The sequence below is a fragment of the Mus pahari genome, chromosome 13, assembly GCF_900095145.1.
Source record: "Mus pahari chromosome 13, PAHARI_EIJ_v1.1, whole genome shotgun sequence".
Lineage (NCBI taxonomy): Eukaryota > Metazoa > Chordata > Mammalia > Rodentia > Muridae > Mus > Mus pahari.
Genome location: NC_034602.1, coordinates 63,082,039 through 63,096,806, shown reverse-complemented (window position 1 = coordinate 63,096,806; position 14,768 = coordinate 63,082,039). Strand labels below are relative to the sequence as shown.

The window sequence follows — 14,768 nt, the reverse complement described above, 5'->3', positions numbered from 1 at the left end:
ACTTAAGAGTGTTGTCAACATCAGTTAGAAAATCACATAGTAACACAATAGGCCTGGACCAGAAAGAAGGTTGGATGTCCGTTGATTCTCATGAAGTGTGATGTTGGTAAAGACAGTGCCATAGTGCCCTGTGACATTTCTAATCTGTCTTTCTTCAGGTTGCTTCAGATTTATGTTAGAGGTACCTTCAGTATGGATGTAAACAGCTTATATGAACACATGTACAGTTCTTTCTGATGTGGACTGTGTTATATTTAGTAGAAAGTGAACTTCTGTTGTTCCTTTATTGCAGGACCTTTTAATAAATGTAACATCATAATCTTGTTTTCCAGGCTGCCAGAAATTGTCTAGTGAATGAAGCAGGAGTCGTCAAAGTATCTGATTTTGGAATGGCCAGGTATGGCTGAGTACTGTGTGCTTTTAAGTGATGGTCACATTATTTTTGAATAGTGAGTAAGTACGGGAAGGCCTTGGGAGATAGCTCAGTAGGTAAATTGCTTGCCCCCCAAGCCTGAGTTTGGCCAGAATTCAGGAAAAAAAAAATCCAGAAGTGGTGGCTTATGCTTTGTAGTCCCAGAACCGGGGAGGCAGAGACTGGTGGATCTCTGCGGCTCTCCGGCTAGGAAGCCTAGAGTAATTGATGAAACCTACACCGTTGAAAAGAAACTAGGCAGACAGTGTTCCTGCCCATGCCATCCAAGGTTGCCTCTGTCCTCTCTATGCACCCACTGCCCACAAGCAACCACCCCCCCCCCCAAACTGAAACAAAAACTCAGGCCCTCGGGCCCTGGTTGTAGTGACGCTTGCTTGTAATCTAGTACTTAGAGGTGGAGATGGGAGAATCAGGATTTCAAAGTCATTCCTGGCTATATACCAAGTTTGAGGCCAGCCTGGGCTACATGAGACTGTGCCTTTAAAAAAAAAAACAAAAAACGAACATGGGAATGATTTGCACCAATAAAGCAATAAGGAAATATCTCTTCAACTGTTGTAAGGGTAAATGAGACTAACTACTATTGTGACATTAGTAATTCTTTCCACTAGATGGTAGTAGAACCTATTAAATCTCTCTCTCTCTCTCTCTCTCTCTCTCTCTCTCTCTCTCTCTCTCTCGATTTGTTTGGTGATCCAGTGCTTCGTAGCTTAGTATATCCTTGTTTGCAATGTTTTTAATCTCTTAGTTTTTCTACTTTTACTAGTGTTAGAATAGACTTTTAAGAAGCATTTTGTCTGTCCATCCCTTTCCCTCTGTCCCTTGAGTCATGTGTATATTAAAAATCAGGTGTCTACTGGGTGACGGGCCTCACCCTGTGAGCCACAGCAGTGAATAAACTGAAGGTTGATCCCACATGTAGTGTAAACACTGGAGAAAGGAGATACATAGCCTTGGGGAAAATGACTGTGACAGAGCAGGGGGGTCATCAAACAGTGGCCTATCGGTCCAGTCTGTGCCTTTTTGTGTACCAGGTGAGTCGGGGATGAACTTTTTATTTACAAACAGTTAAAAAAGGGACTAAAAGCATGTCAGGACACCTGAGAATTATCTGAAATCTAAGTCTCTGTCCATTAAAAAAAAAAAAACATAGTGTTATTGAGACTTGCAGTCTTGATCAACTATTGATACTGTCTGTGGTCACTTTCACACTGCTGAGGCAAAACCTTGAGCTGTCACAGGGACAGCGTGCCCTGCAGAATCTGAAATCCTCTGTATTATCTATCTGGTCTTTCTCCGAAAATGTCTAGTGTCTTCTGTGAAAGCGCTAACTTGGGAGTGGGGGTGGAGACGACCACTGGGGATCTGGTGACCAGAAAGGCTTTTCTTGCATGGGAACATTGAGTGGACAGCACAGGACAACCAGAGTGGAGTCAGCCACCTGAAGTCTGGGATTAGTGTGACCTGGCCCAGGAACCAGAAGAGGGCCAAGGAAACTGGTCCAGAGGCAGAGCTAAGAACAGTCAAGAAGGCAGAGAAGTGTTAGGTCCTCGGGCCAACACCAGCTCCCAAGAAGATGCTGGCCTTTGGCGGCCTGAATGCTATCTTTAGCAGTTTCTGATTCTCGAAGCTCTGATTACCCAGTTCTCTCTATGTGCTCTAGGTAAAGATGTTTAGCACCTGAAGGGGAGTCCTGCCCTGTCTTGTAGCCATCCATATATTTGGCTTGCAGAAAGTTGGTACTTTTCTACCAGTCCTTGTAGAACTACTCCTTATGCAGTAAATTCAGATGTCTCTGACCAACAACTATTCGATCCTGCCCAAGGTGTCATTGTTCACCAGATACCATCTTTGTCTATACGATAGGAAGTCGGTGTGCTCATTTGAATCTTTGCTCCTGGCAGTTTTAGCATTAACTTCATATAAATATGTAATACATTAATAATCCCTCTGATAAATACCTGCTGCATATACAGTGAGGGGGCTGGAGTCCTTGCATCTGTCACTCATCAAAGATTCTTCCTAGCAGTGGTCAATGCTACAGCTTCCATGTTTCTTTCTGGATGGATCTGGAAATGTTCAGATAGAAAGAGAATAAAGCTTGGTTTGAGAGTGTGTGTGTAGGGATAGTATTCTGATATAGAAATATGGTATAGAAATATGGTATATTACCATCTTCTTACATCTCTTTTTTGCCTCTGATCTTTTTCTTGCTATGCGCTCATTGCTTACCTATGCTGTAGCTTTAAATTGGGGGGCTGTGGGGCGCAGAGCACGGGCAGCCCTAGTTACTTGTTACCACTTCCTGTAAGCAGCTCTTCTTCAGATATTTTGCATGCAGGGCCTTTGGATAAAATTTTGTTCAGAGAACAAAGACACATACCCCAAAAGTTTGCAACAGTTGTATAGCATCCTGCCTCAGTTGCCTCGTAAGAAAGAAAAACAGCAGAACAATAAAAGTCCACACACTAGGTCATCTTTTCAGGTTCTGAACTCACACTGAGGATCTAGACAGACATCACCCGGCAAGGCCATGAGCTGAACGTTTTTTGATTCGGCCAGGTGCATGCGTGGTAGACTGCTGTTACTGTCTTGGTCTGTCTTTGTAAGGGGAAAAATGAAAATCTTTGTCTGATGTGCAAAGATGTGACCCATGGTCTGTCTCATCCTAGGTACGTTCTGGACGATCAGTACACGAGTTCCTCTGGCGCCAAGTTCCCTGTGAAGTGGTGTCCCCCGGAAGTGTTTAATTACAGCCGCTTTAGCAGCAAGTCAGACGTCTGGTCGTTTGGTAAGGTCCATGATGCGATGCATATCTCCTCCCCTCCCCTCTGAAGAGGAAGCAGACTCGTCATTGAGTAACCTTATCATGTTCGTAGGTGTGCTAATGTGGGAAATATTCACAGAAGGCAGGATGCCCTTTGAAAAGAACACCAATTACGAAGTGGTAACCATGGTTACTCGAGGCCACCGACTCAACCGGCCAAAGCTGGCTTCCAAATATTTGTATGAGGTGATGCTGGGGTGCTGGCAAGAGGTACGGCTGTTCCTCTATGTTGTTTTCTGGTCTGTAAAACGATCCATGGTTGGGTCCAGCGGATGGGGAATGGTACAGTTCTTGCAGCCCAGTGAGCAGCACAGGGATGTCAAACTCTAGCAGGAAGCTTTGTCTCGGTGCTGAATATTGAGAAGACTCTGAAGACACAGACATTGCTAATCGTTAGCTTAATATACTCAGGCTGATACTTCACTCCCAAGTGGGACCCACCCCCCGCCCCCCATCAGGACCTTGGGAATAAGCCCGGAGAAGCTGCTTCTCCCCTCTCCATCCAGTAACTGTGGGGTTGAAAGGTTCACTTTCTAGAGAACGGTTCTTCTTTAAACTCATTGTCTCTAGGTTTCTTAATCTCTAGAAACATTGAAATGCCACCTCCATAGACGACATTAAACCCCAGAGAGACCCTTGAAAGGCTGCAGTTCACATATATTTCATATCCAGTCCTTTAGATTTCGTTTTCAGAGTAACCCTTTGAGGCATAGATGCTTGTATTATGACCATAAGGCTCATGAGGGTGATACTTGCCCCGGGGCCAGTTACCTACAGAGCATCAGAGGCCCATCCGGCTCCAAAGCTGTCACTTGCTATAACACCTCCCACCAGCACTGACTGGGGTGCACAGAGGCTGACTGGGTGGGAAGTGGTAGAGGGGAGAGCAGCGTGAGCGAAGTAGAGGATTTGGTTAGAAACATGGTGTGTATACCGGAAGAGCTTAGTCTGAATTTTGTGGGAAATGAGGTTAGCGGACGAGGAGATGGGGTAGGGGGTCACAGAGGGCCCTCAGAATGAGTAAGACAAGGGCACAAAAAGATACTCAGCAGCTATGGAATTGTCCAGGGCAAGGAGAGGTCATCCTGTGTTTCCCATTCCCCACAAGTCTTGCCTCTGCAGAGTTGCGCAGGATTTGAGCAGTGAGAATTTTCTGGGGAAATAGCTTCTGAAACTCATAGCTTCTCTTTGACTTTTAACTGTAGAGACCAGAGGGAAGGCCTTCCTTTGAAGACTTGCTGCATACAATAGATGAACTAGTTGAATGTGAAGAAACTTTTGGAAGATAAATGGTGGCCCCAGTTTCCAAGGCAAGAGGAAGAAATGGCGTGCCATCGGAATGCAGTTCACTTGGCACCTGGGAGGATAGACTGCTCTGCTTACAACGTGGGTGCCCCAGCGCGTCTGCTTCTGATCCAGCCTCAGCTCGGTGGCTGCTTTGCCGGCTGCACAGATGGTCTCTCGGAGCTGGTGACTTGAAGCACTTGTTTTGCTCATTCTTTCAAGGGTGTGAGTGCCAGCCATGTACCAGGCTCTGTGCCCATGCCTTAGGAGATGAACATGGGACTATATAGCTGGTGCTAGCAGGAAGCCAGGATGGTTGTGATGGGGGCGAGCCATGTCCCAGTATCTCTTCCACGCCCTTTGGCTTCTACATAAACCTGGGCCTGGAGTATTGTCTACCACTGAGTTCTAGGAAAAGCGGGGACCCACCCGAATAAGTAGTAATCCTCCGTTTTGCAAACATCTCTTTCCAAACCTATTCTTAGTAGTATGTTTAAAAATTTGTATATTGTATATATTGTAAATACATATAATATATAAAGTTATATATTTATAAGTAACATACGTTTATCTCTTTAGTTGAAATTTTTGTTGTTTTTGTCTTCTGAGACCATCCTATCCTCGAGCTTGCAGAGATCTGCCTTTAACTGGAAGTTTTAGGATTAGAGAATGTCTAGTCCTAAATCTGACAGCTGCCAATTCTATCTCACCCAGGGATCAAATACGGCTTTCTGAAGAGAAGACTGCCTGGGCCCTTTAGTTGTTAAGATACTTGACTCACAAGTGGACTCGTACAAATAGAAGTGCCTGCCCCTCTCGAGCCACAGCATGGTCTATGATGAACTATCTGACCCTGAGTATTGTGGTCAGAGCTGATTAGAGTTAGGTGGGAATTCTCATGTCAGAATTAGGTACCTCCAAAGTCCTAAGAATGTTCCCAGGACATTGAAGATGCTCCTGTTGACGTGCTGGGCTCTGGACCAGAGGTGTTAGAACCAAGTGGTATCTAATCTAAGTAGGTCCCCAGAATGGCTTACTCCCACAGGAGTCCAGGATGCTGCCAAAGGAGCTAGGGAGAAAGGGTTTCAAGCTGCTATGTGTTTTTCAAGAAGCCTGGTTGGACTTGAATCCCTGGATTAGTGAAGGTCTCCATCCCAGCCCTGCACCAGACCCTAATGTCCAGTTTCTCTGAGTGAGTTTCGCTTGCAGTTTCCTTTTCCTCACAAGTGTCAGAAGATGCTAACCCAGTTCCCATCAGTAGAAACCATTTCCTATCCAGCACACTGTTCTTGGTATTTGAGAGCTCCCAAAACTGAGGACGTTAAAGGCTATTCCTTCCCACGTCAGTAGCCCCTGCAATTCCTCCCACCCTGGAGCATGTGGTGAGCACACAGGCTGGAGCTGGCTTCCCACTGACCTTGGAGAACCACCCGTTTGGTTAGGAGTCTGTGCCGCCATATTGAAGGGTGCGCTGAAGGCTAAGCTCATTCCTTTTATAATGGATAGAAGTGAAATACTCTTGTCATTATGTGCCATATTCCTTCCAACTCCCCACATCACAAAACCATACACACTTTTTAATCAACAACTCATGTCTCCTTCAAGCAGCTAGCGATAGGCAAGCATGCCTTACTATTTTTGCTGTCAGGCCCCACCCATCTCCTTTTATCTGGATGAGCTGTGAGAGGAACCAGGGTGTGCTCAGGAAAGTTACAAGAATGCTGAGTTCCCATGTGAACAGTTTGAAATACTCTTTCTTATCACATGTAGGTCTCAGGGGCAGGATACATGTGTACATGTGAGCATGTGTGCATTTGTGCCTGTGTGCATATGGAGGCTAGCATTGATGCTCTGTGTCTTCTTTGATTCCTTTCCACCTTGTGTAGTGAGGTAGAATCTCTCATTGAACTCAGAGCTGAGTAATTTGGCTCATCTAGCCTGCCAGTTTGCCCTCAGGATCTCTTGTCTCCACCTCCCAAGCACTTGGTTTACTGGTGGGATACCATGCCCTCTTGTCAATTATGTGACTTTTCTGGACCTGAACTTGGGTCCTTATGCTTCAGTGTCAAACACTTTGCCCACTGAGCCATTTCCGTAGCTCATACAAATGCTTCCTATGGGAAAACAGAACAAATGATACAATGGCAGAACTTAGGAACTATTTTTTCTTTTCTCTGTCCCTGTCTCTGTCTCTCTGTCTCTGTCTGTGTCTCTGTCTGTCTGTCTGTCTGCCTCTCTGCCTCTCTTGTCTCTGTCTGTGTCTGTCTCTCTGTCTGTCTCTCTCTGTCTCTCTGTCTGTCTCTCTCTTTCTGTCTCTGTCTCTGTCTCTGTCTCTGTCTATCTCTCTCTCTCTCTCTGTCTCTCTCTCTCTCTCTCTGACAAGGTTTCTCTATGTAGCCTTGGCTGTCCTGGAACTCTCTATGTAGACCAGGCTGGCCTTGAACTCACTCGCCTCTGCTGCCCAGAGTACTAGGATTAAAGACTTTTACCACCACACCCAGCTTCAGCCAGTTTTTAAAAATAGATCTTTAGATTCTCCCCTAATCCCAAATCAGGTCTCTGGAGTCAGTCCTAAATCAGAGGACCAAACATCCTAGTTTGGATATTCATGATCCTAGAACCCGATTTCCCCTGTACCACTGTGAGCCCTTGGGCAAATAAAATTTCTTCTTGTCTGGCCCTTTATTGCAGTGTCTGCACAGGGAAGATGGTTTTACTTGATCACTATGAAGGCCCCTTTTGCTGAAATTCTGTGATGTCTTCTAAGTGTTTTCTAGACACACCTACTGAGTAGGTATGAGGAAGTGCTAACACTTCAGATCTGGATGCAGAGCTCTGAAGTTTCTTATGTAGGCCACTGGGTTGTCATTCACATACTCTTGAGGTTTTCAGAACAGGAAATTAGGTGGGGTAAACTTTGCCTGTGAGAAACGTCACAGGCCAACTATGCTTTCAGTTGAAAGATGTGTCACTGTGAGTGGAACACAGCTGAAGAACCAAGGCTCCTGTGTATGGCCAGCCAGCAGGGTCGCCATGATCCTGTCCTCTTGTGAGTAAGATGGGCTTTACCATTTAATGCCATGGCGTGTTTATGGGTGTGTTGCCTACTGGTGAACCCTAGGAGCGGGTTTTGCTAAACCAAGGAATTTGTGAAATCCTAAAGATGATTTCTTCAGATGTAGTGACAGGATTTTGTGGCTTATTTAAATGGCCACTGTCTCCTGATAAAATTATATATTTGAGAATTGAGAACACAGATGACAATAGGAGTTGTGTACTTAGCATGTGTGGAAATCCGGTCAATGTGATGATGTGATGTGTTTGTTTCTAGAATGATAATGAACTCAGACTTGAGGGTGAGGAGATCAGACTTCTCTAGTTTAGCCTCAGCTTTGACAGGTTCCCACTGGCACCTTGGTTGGATGAACAAGTCTACGGCATGAGTGCTCCCTTTCTGCCTCCCCCTACAGTTGTCACAAATAAACAGTGGGTGAAGCTGGCAAGCACATCAACTAATCTGAGAGTTTGAAAGACTTCAGCACAATGTTTAGAAACGCTCCATGGTTAATGTTAAGACTCGAGAGAGACCTATTATGTGTGGGTTTAGAAAAGAAAAAAAAAAAAAAAGATGATCTCTGATTTTAATTCTAGACGCCCTTGAAATCAAACATCAGTAGAACTTAGTCATTCCAGATTAGGCCAGAATTCTGATTTATTTTTAGCTGGCACTAGGAAAGACTGACCGAGTTTTACACACCCCTTTAAGCTGCAGCACACTGTTAGGACCCCCAGACATCGATAGGATTTATAAAATAATCAAATGCTATTTATGTTGTGCCTTCCTGAATATGATTTACAGTTTTGATTCACTAAGAACAAAACAAGACAACAACACAACAACAGCAGCAACAAAAAGGCCTCTTGTTATCAGAACTAGGCCAAGCAGCTCAAGACAGAAAAAAGATACAAAGAATTGTCACGAGTCCCCACCTCCCCAAGGGCAGAACAATGTTGAGCAGTCACAGAATCTGGACTTTTAAAGGCTTTGATTGTTTCTCATGAGGTCAGAACTAGGGGAAGGCCATGCGTTGTAACAGGAAAGGCTCCGCTACATGGAAAGCAAGTGGATGCAGAGGCTGTCTGTCTAGGGATGAAGTGGGAGACAAGTTATCTATGGAGTCTTAGATTTCCCCTTGGCCTGGAGGGAGAATGCTTTTAATGCAATGTCCCTGTACCATCTAGCGTCTGTCTGTCTGTCTGTGTCCTGCTGTGAGCCATAGCTAAACCACTCCATTTTCTTCTGCGTGAAAGAATGAATATTTGCCATTGACAAGGCACCACCAAGTGCCCTCCAGGGTGTTTTAAACTTAAGGATGCTTATTTGTATGCGCCAAACACATTGACTGTTCAAGGGGCTGCCATGGCGACCTGGAGTCACAGGCTGCTGGAAGGGAAGAGGGGGTAGTTGCATAGGGTGAGATTTTGATCATAAAGGAATGACGGTGGCCTCTGAACAGGGTCCAAGGACACTCCTCCTGTGAGGTTACATTTGTGAAGTGTTGGAATCGCCTGTGTGTTTGGTGGCTAAGTTACCGTGAGAGCAGCTCAGACAATTACTTAGATGCAAAGATCCCAGTACAACAGCTAAGGATTAGAAACATTTCCCTTTCACCTCTTCTTAAATGCTTTTAATCTATTTTCTGTGGAAAGAAAAACCATATAAAAATGTTTCATGTGTGTGTGTGTGTGTGTGTGTGTGATATCTTATGGTCCAGTTTGCCCGATACATGCCTGGGGTTCTGCTTAAATGCAGGTTTCTAGGTTCATTATCATGATCTGAGGGTACAGTAAGAAACTTTGATTGCACTGTATTTCCAGGGCCTCTCCATTCCCAGAGCACTCTCACACCAGCCCTGCAAAGCTTAGGGACCATTACTACTGTAGTTAATATGCGGATAGGCAGAGCAACTGGGCTAGGCATCCTCTAGGCTGGCCTCTGGTGCTAACTACTTCCAGGTAGCCATGCTAGGCATCAGACTCTTTACCACTCTCAGACACAGTATGTAAAAACAAGGGGATGCCACCTCTGAGACTTGATGCACAAAAGATGCAGCTCCTGCCTTGGCTGTCTCTGGCCCTTGCCAGTGGCTATGAAGTGAGCATGGAAGTGGTTTTCTAGCTCCAGGCCAGCATGGTTTGACTGCAGCTTCAGTGAGCTCTGCTGAGCCATTCTCCAATTGAAGGGACTCTAGTTGTGGAGAGCATGGCAAACACAGCTCTGGCAGGCCTTTCCCTTCTTCTCCATTCCCTCTGCCTTGCTAAACAGTTAGATTACACCTTACATAAACCCCTAGGCTCTATTCCCTTATTTGGCCACTTCCTCCTCCTGAGGCTGACCACCAAGGTCCAGCTATGAAAGTATTGAAGTCCAGAAATCAAAAACCTCCTTTTGTCTCACCTAATTAGCATGCCCAATTAAAATCAAACACCTCATTCTAACACTGGGATTCCCCCTTTACCTTTATAAATGGCCATTTTCCTATTAGTCATGTCTGTCTCCTCTCTATCCAGAGGCAGTCCTCTGTGACACCCTTCTGGGACCTTTTCCCCTCCCTCAATCCCTTCCCCTTCTCCCTCATCCTCTGTCTCCTCTTTGTCTCTTATTTGCTGCTCTTTGTCCTTCTAGGCAAATCCCCTTTGTACTGAGAACTTGCTCTGAGAGGTCCCTAGCCCGTACTGGTCCACAGAAACAAAGCAATCGTAGAAGTGATTGGCTGCAGGCCGAGTTTGTGCTTAGAAATAGAAAATGACTATAGTGGGGTTGGCAGAGATGGTTTAGTAGTTAAGAGCACTGGCTGCTCTTCCAAAGGATCCTGGGTCAATTCACAGCACCCACATGGCAGTTCACAACTGTCTATAACTCCAGTTCCAGGGGATATGACACCCTCACACAGACATACATGTATGCAAAACACCAATGTCCATAAATAAAAATAATTTTTTTAAAAAAAGAAGAAAATGTTTTTAGTGGCAAGAGTATCATAAATCCAAGGCAAATGTTTGTTCCCACTACTATTGCCTCTGCTGGAATTAATGTTCTTTCTCACCCACAGACTCTTACAATGGGCATAAACACAGCACATCTGATTTATTTTTGTCTTGGAATAATGTCTTGTTTTCCCTGTAACTAACTTGTTTAAAAATGGCAGTTGTGGCCAGCTTGTACCCACCTCTGTGAGACTTCCCTGCCTTCTTGTGTGCTGATTTGCAGAACCCGTAGCTCCTCTGAGGAGCCCCCACCCCCACCCCCAAGGCCAGCCTGGTCCACCACCCCTGCCCACCCAGAGGCAGGCAGCTCAGCTTGGGCTTCAGCGCCCATATACTCTGTAGTTTGTTCGGACATTTCTTTATTTCACAAGCTGGCTGGAAACCAAGCGAGATGGGTGAGCCTGTGACCTGTGAGCCCACAGACAATCCAGTTCTAGGAAACAGGACCTTGAGGTGTGGGGCAGAGTAAAGATTGTGAGTGAGATGACTGCAGAGTCCAGCTCACACGGGGGCTCATTACAGGAAGGAGTCAGCATTTCTGCAAACACAGCTGGGCACACCCGGGTCGGGGAGAAGCAAGATCTTATGTTGGAGGTCAGTCTGGGACGATGTGGCACACTCCAGGTCAGCTTGGCCTTCACCAAACTTTGTCTCAAAACAACAACCAAGGGCAGGGGATGGAGCTCAGTGATAAGAGAGAGTGTCTGGGGCACTCGCTTCTAGGAGTTTATTTGAAGGGTAGATCAGAGGACCTGACTACAGCTGGGAGACACATGATGGATGCTGTGTGGGAGACACACAGCCTCTCCTCACCCTTTGCTCCCTGGAGTATCTCCTCAGGTTCTGTCCAGACCCAGACTCCCAGGCTTCTAGAGTCTTCCCTACACTCCTTTCCCAACAACACTGCACAGGCCAAGGCCAAGAACCGGTCCTATCTACCCAACGGTATCCACTCCCAGACCCACTTCTTTTCTCCTACTGTGGACTTCCCCAGTGTAACTATTCATCAAAATCTCACAGTCTAATATAAAAACAAAAGAAAACAAAGTGGCTTGGGGTCTATTACAGAGTTATTCCCTTATTGGCCAATATATTTAGAAAATAACCATTATCTCAGGTGATCTTCATTTCTTAGAAAGGTATCAAGTATGGTGGTGTAAACCTGGTGCCCAGCATTTGAAGGGTCTAAGGTTCAAGACCTATCCTGGCTTACTTAGGGAGACCGACTTAAAAAAATGAGAAATCAAACGAACACAAACAAACAAACGGTATGCAGGTATACCTAGAAGATAATTAACACCCCGCCTGTACAAAGGGCACAAGCTTAGAATAAAGAATAGCTTTTTGAGTTGGACCAACACTCACGTGAAAACCACAACCTACCCCTTTTCCTTCTCTCGCTACCAACTTTCCACTCATGTGTGCTACTGATCTGATACCAGGAAACTAGAGAAAAGCTACCAGCATTGAGCCTCCCCAAACTACCTGTCAACCCATTTAAAATATTCCTGTCCCAAACAGCCATAAAGCTTAGATCTAGTGGTGGGCTTTTGTGGCAGAGAAAGAAGTTTGACTTTTCTCCTGGTGACATGGGGGGTTGGGGAGAGGCCATGCCTAGTTTATAGTGAATTTACAAGTATCCAGTCTGCCGTGCCCCTTTAATCCCTGCACTGCGGAGGCAGCAGGGTGACTTCAAACCTAACCTGGTGAGTTCTAGGACAGATAGAGCTATATAAAAAGGCACTGTCTCAGAAGAGGTCAGTATGGCTCACCCGCGGCCCCGGATTTGTGAGGCTTTCTCTCCCCCCAGCCCTCTGGAGTGGATTCACCTAAAATTATCCACAATTTTTTAGCTCAGGGCAGCTCCTGAAACTGGATGATTTTTTTTTTTTAAGCCCGTTTTTAAGGGGAAAAAAAATCACCAGCCACCTGCCAGTTACTATGAAGTGCACATTCAGGAGGAATGGATCCAGAAGAAAATTCAGCACTGCCTCTGCCAGCAGCTAAACTGAGACATTGCTGGTAAATCTCAGAAACTGAAGACACAGTGATTACTTCCCAGCCTGGCTTTTCATCACTACGGCTTTGCTTGCCCAGAGGTGATCATACATACTGCTTTGGGAACTCATGCTTCCTTCCCCCCCGCCCCACCCCCAACCCATGCTCCTTAGTGAATGCTTGTTCACAATCAAATCTCTGTTGTGGTCACTATGAGCCTCCTGGGAGGAAGGGACCCCTCAAGCACTCATCCCAGATAAAAGGAGGCGGGAATCACAGGTAACAAATAGTTCAGGTGCCACCTAGCTGGGGAGAGATGTCCCAGTGTGGAAAGATTACAGAGATCCTGTAAAGGGATGTGATGCCCTTTTTACTAATGGCATATCATTAAGGATCTTTGATGGGGAATAAGCAGACAGAAAGAACAGTGCAGACATAAGCCTGGGAGAGAAAGCTGGGTTCCTGCAAAAATCCTCAGTTTTGAGTGTCCTTCCCACAGGACCTTCCAGCCAGCAAATGGCCGTTGCTCACTCCTTAAGTCTTTGGTGTCTTTCGACAAGGCCCTCGTGAATGTACATGGGTTCTTGGATAAACTGGGGATTTTCTATACGGGCAAGAGCTTTCTCCGTGCAGGTCCATTGTCAAAGGACACCGACCGACTTCTGTCATCAAGAATGTCTGTGGAAGGGAACACACCAATTCACTCACTCTCCCCGAAGACCTAGATACCCTAAACAGGAAATGAATGCCCTTGAATCTAATGATCACCGGTGTCTACATTGGGGTGAATTTTGATCGAGTATGTTAACGTTGAATAAATACGTCTAGCACTTAGGGAACTCATGCTGAGCTAGGGCACATGAGGTGGCAGCTGTTTGTGTGCATTAGTGGTGGCAGAAGGGGGAGGGTCTATGAATAGGCAGAAGTTAGCTGGTTGGCTTGTGACTGTGTTTGATCTTCAGAGCAATCGACCAGAACCTTTATGTAATTAAAGCAACTGCAAGGCAGGCTGTACTTTCAAAGAAAGGGAATTGCCTCTGCTACTGAATCAGGAAATAATAAGTACGTTTGAAAAGCCTTCCTCCCAAATTCCTGGCAGCCTAAGGGAACAAAGCTAAGGTTGGGGAAGCACTGTTGGGTTTTCAGGCCACAGTACTGGGGGTCATGAAATGGGGCTCAGTGAACTAGGGACAGTCCTCCCCTACTTTCAGATAGTCCTGCCTGCAGGGTGACAATGAGGTTTCTCTTTCAGAGTTGTATGTTTTAAAATGTACCTAATTGTTTACAGTTTTTATTGGGTATGTATGATGTATGTATGGGTGTGTGTGTGTGTGTGTGTGTGTGTGTGTGTGTGTGTGATGGCACCTTGTAGCATCGGTTCCGGGAACTGGACTCTGGTCTTTAGGGTTAAAGAACATGCACTTCACTCACTGTGCGACACGTCAGGCTCTGTATTCAAATCTAAAGTGCTGTGATTGCTAATGCCATGAGCCATCATGGCTTGGCCATGCATGGAACCTGGGTACAATTTGTTCAAATATTCTGATTGTTTCTGTGAAAATGTCTCTGGGGAGATTAATACTTAAATGGATGGATTTTAAGTTAGGGAGGTGTCTTAGGGTTTTACTGCTGTGAACAGACAGGGCCGGCTCACAGGTTCAGAGGTTCAGTCCATTATCATCAAGGTGGGAGCATGGCAGCATCCAGGCAGGCATTGTACAGGCAGAGCTGAGAGTTCTACATCTTCATCTGAAGGCTGCTAGTGGAAGACTGACTTCCAGGTAGCTAGGGTGAGGGTCTTAAGGCCCACACCCACAGTGACACACCTACTCCAACAAGGCTACACCAACTCCAACAGGGCCACACCTTCTAATAGTGCTACTCCTTGGGCTGAGCATATAGAAACCATCACAGGAGGTTTATGCTGCGTGGTACTGTTAGTCTTATCTACAAAGGAGAGCCTCAGTGGGAGAAACAATTCTGAACAAGAAGGAATTCTGTCTGCAGATTGCCTTTGGGCTCAAACTAGCTCATTTCTCTGAGCTTCCTGCCATAGGCTTGTTAACCTCCAAGGTCACAGGAGTCAGTTCCTTAATACCAATCTCCCTGCTAGTCCCGACTAGCCGAGGAGTCAGGTTTACAAACCTGGAAATGCCTCTAACCACAGCCCTGGCCATG

At 45.8% G+C, this 14,768-nt stretch overlaps 2 protein-coding genes across 4 annotated transcripts in view; both read left to right on the top strand.

Annotated features, from left to right (window-relative positions):
• The window catches only part of Tec (tec protein tyrosine kinase), a 109,067-nt gene extending 103,944 nt beyond the window's left edge, over positions 1–5,123 (top strand). For both annotated transcript variants that reach the window (XM_029545250.1, XM_029545251.1), the window contains exons 16-19: positions 333–397; positions 3,106–3,224; positions 3,313–3,470; positions 4,466–5,123. In XM_029545250.1, the coding sequence (XP_029401110.1) occupies positions 333–397; positions 3,106–3,224; positions 3,313–3,470; positions 4,466–4,549 (426 nt within the window). In that variant the 3' untranslated portion in view covers positions 4,550–5,123. The remainder of the gene's footprint in view (positions 1–332; positions 398–3,105; positions 3,225–3,312; positions 3,471–4,465) is intronic.
• Positions 5,124–7,500: 2,377 nt separating this feature from the next.
• Positions 7,501–14,768, top strand: part of Txk (TXK tyrosine kinase) — a 54,167-nt gene continuing 46,899 nt past the window's right edge. Inside the window, exon 1 of one of the 2 annotated variants that reach the window (XM_021210743.1) lies at positions 7,501–7,593. In XM_021210743.1, coding sequence (XP_021066402.1) covers positions 7,578–7,593 — 16 coding nt within the window. In that variant the 5' untranslated portion in view covers positions 7,501–7,577. The remainder of the gene's footprint in view (positions 7,594–14,768) is intronic. The other variant, XM_021210746.1, reaches the window with a different exon arrangement.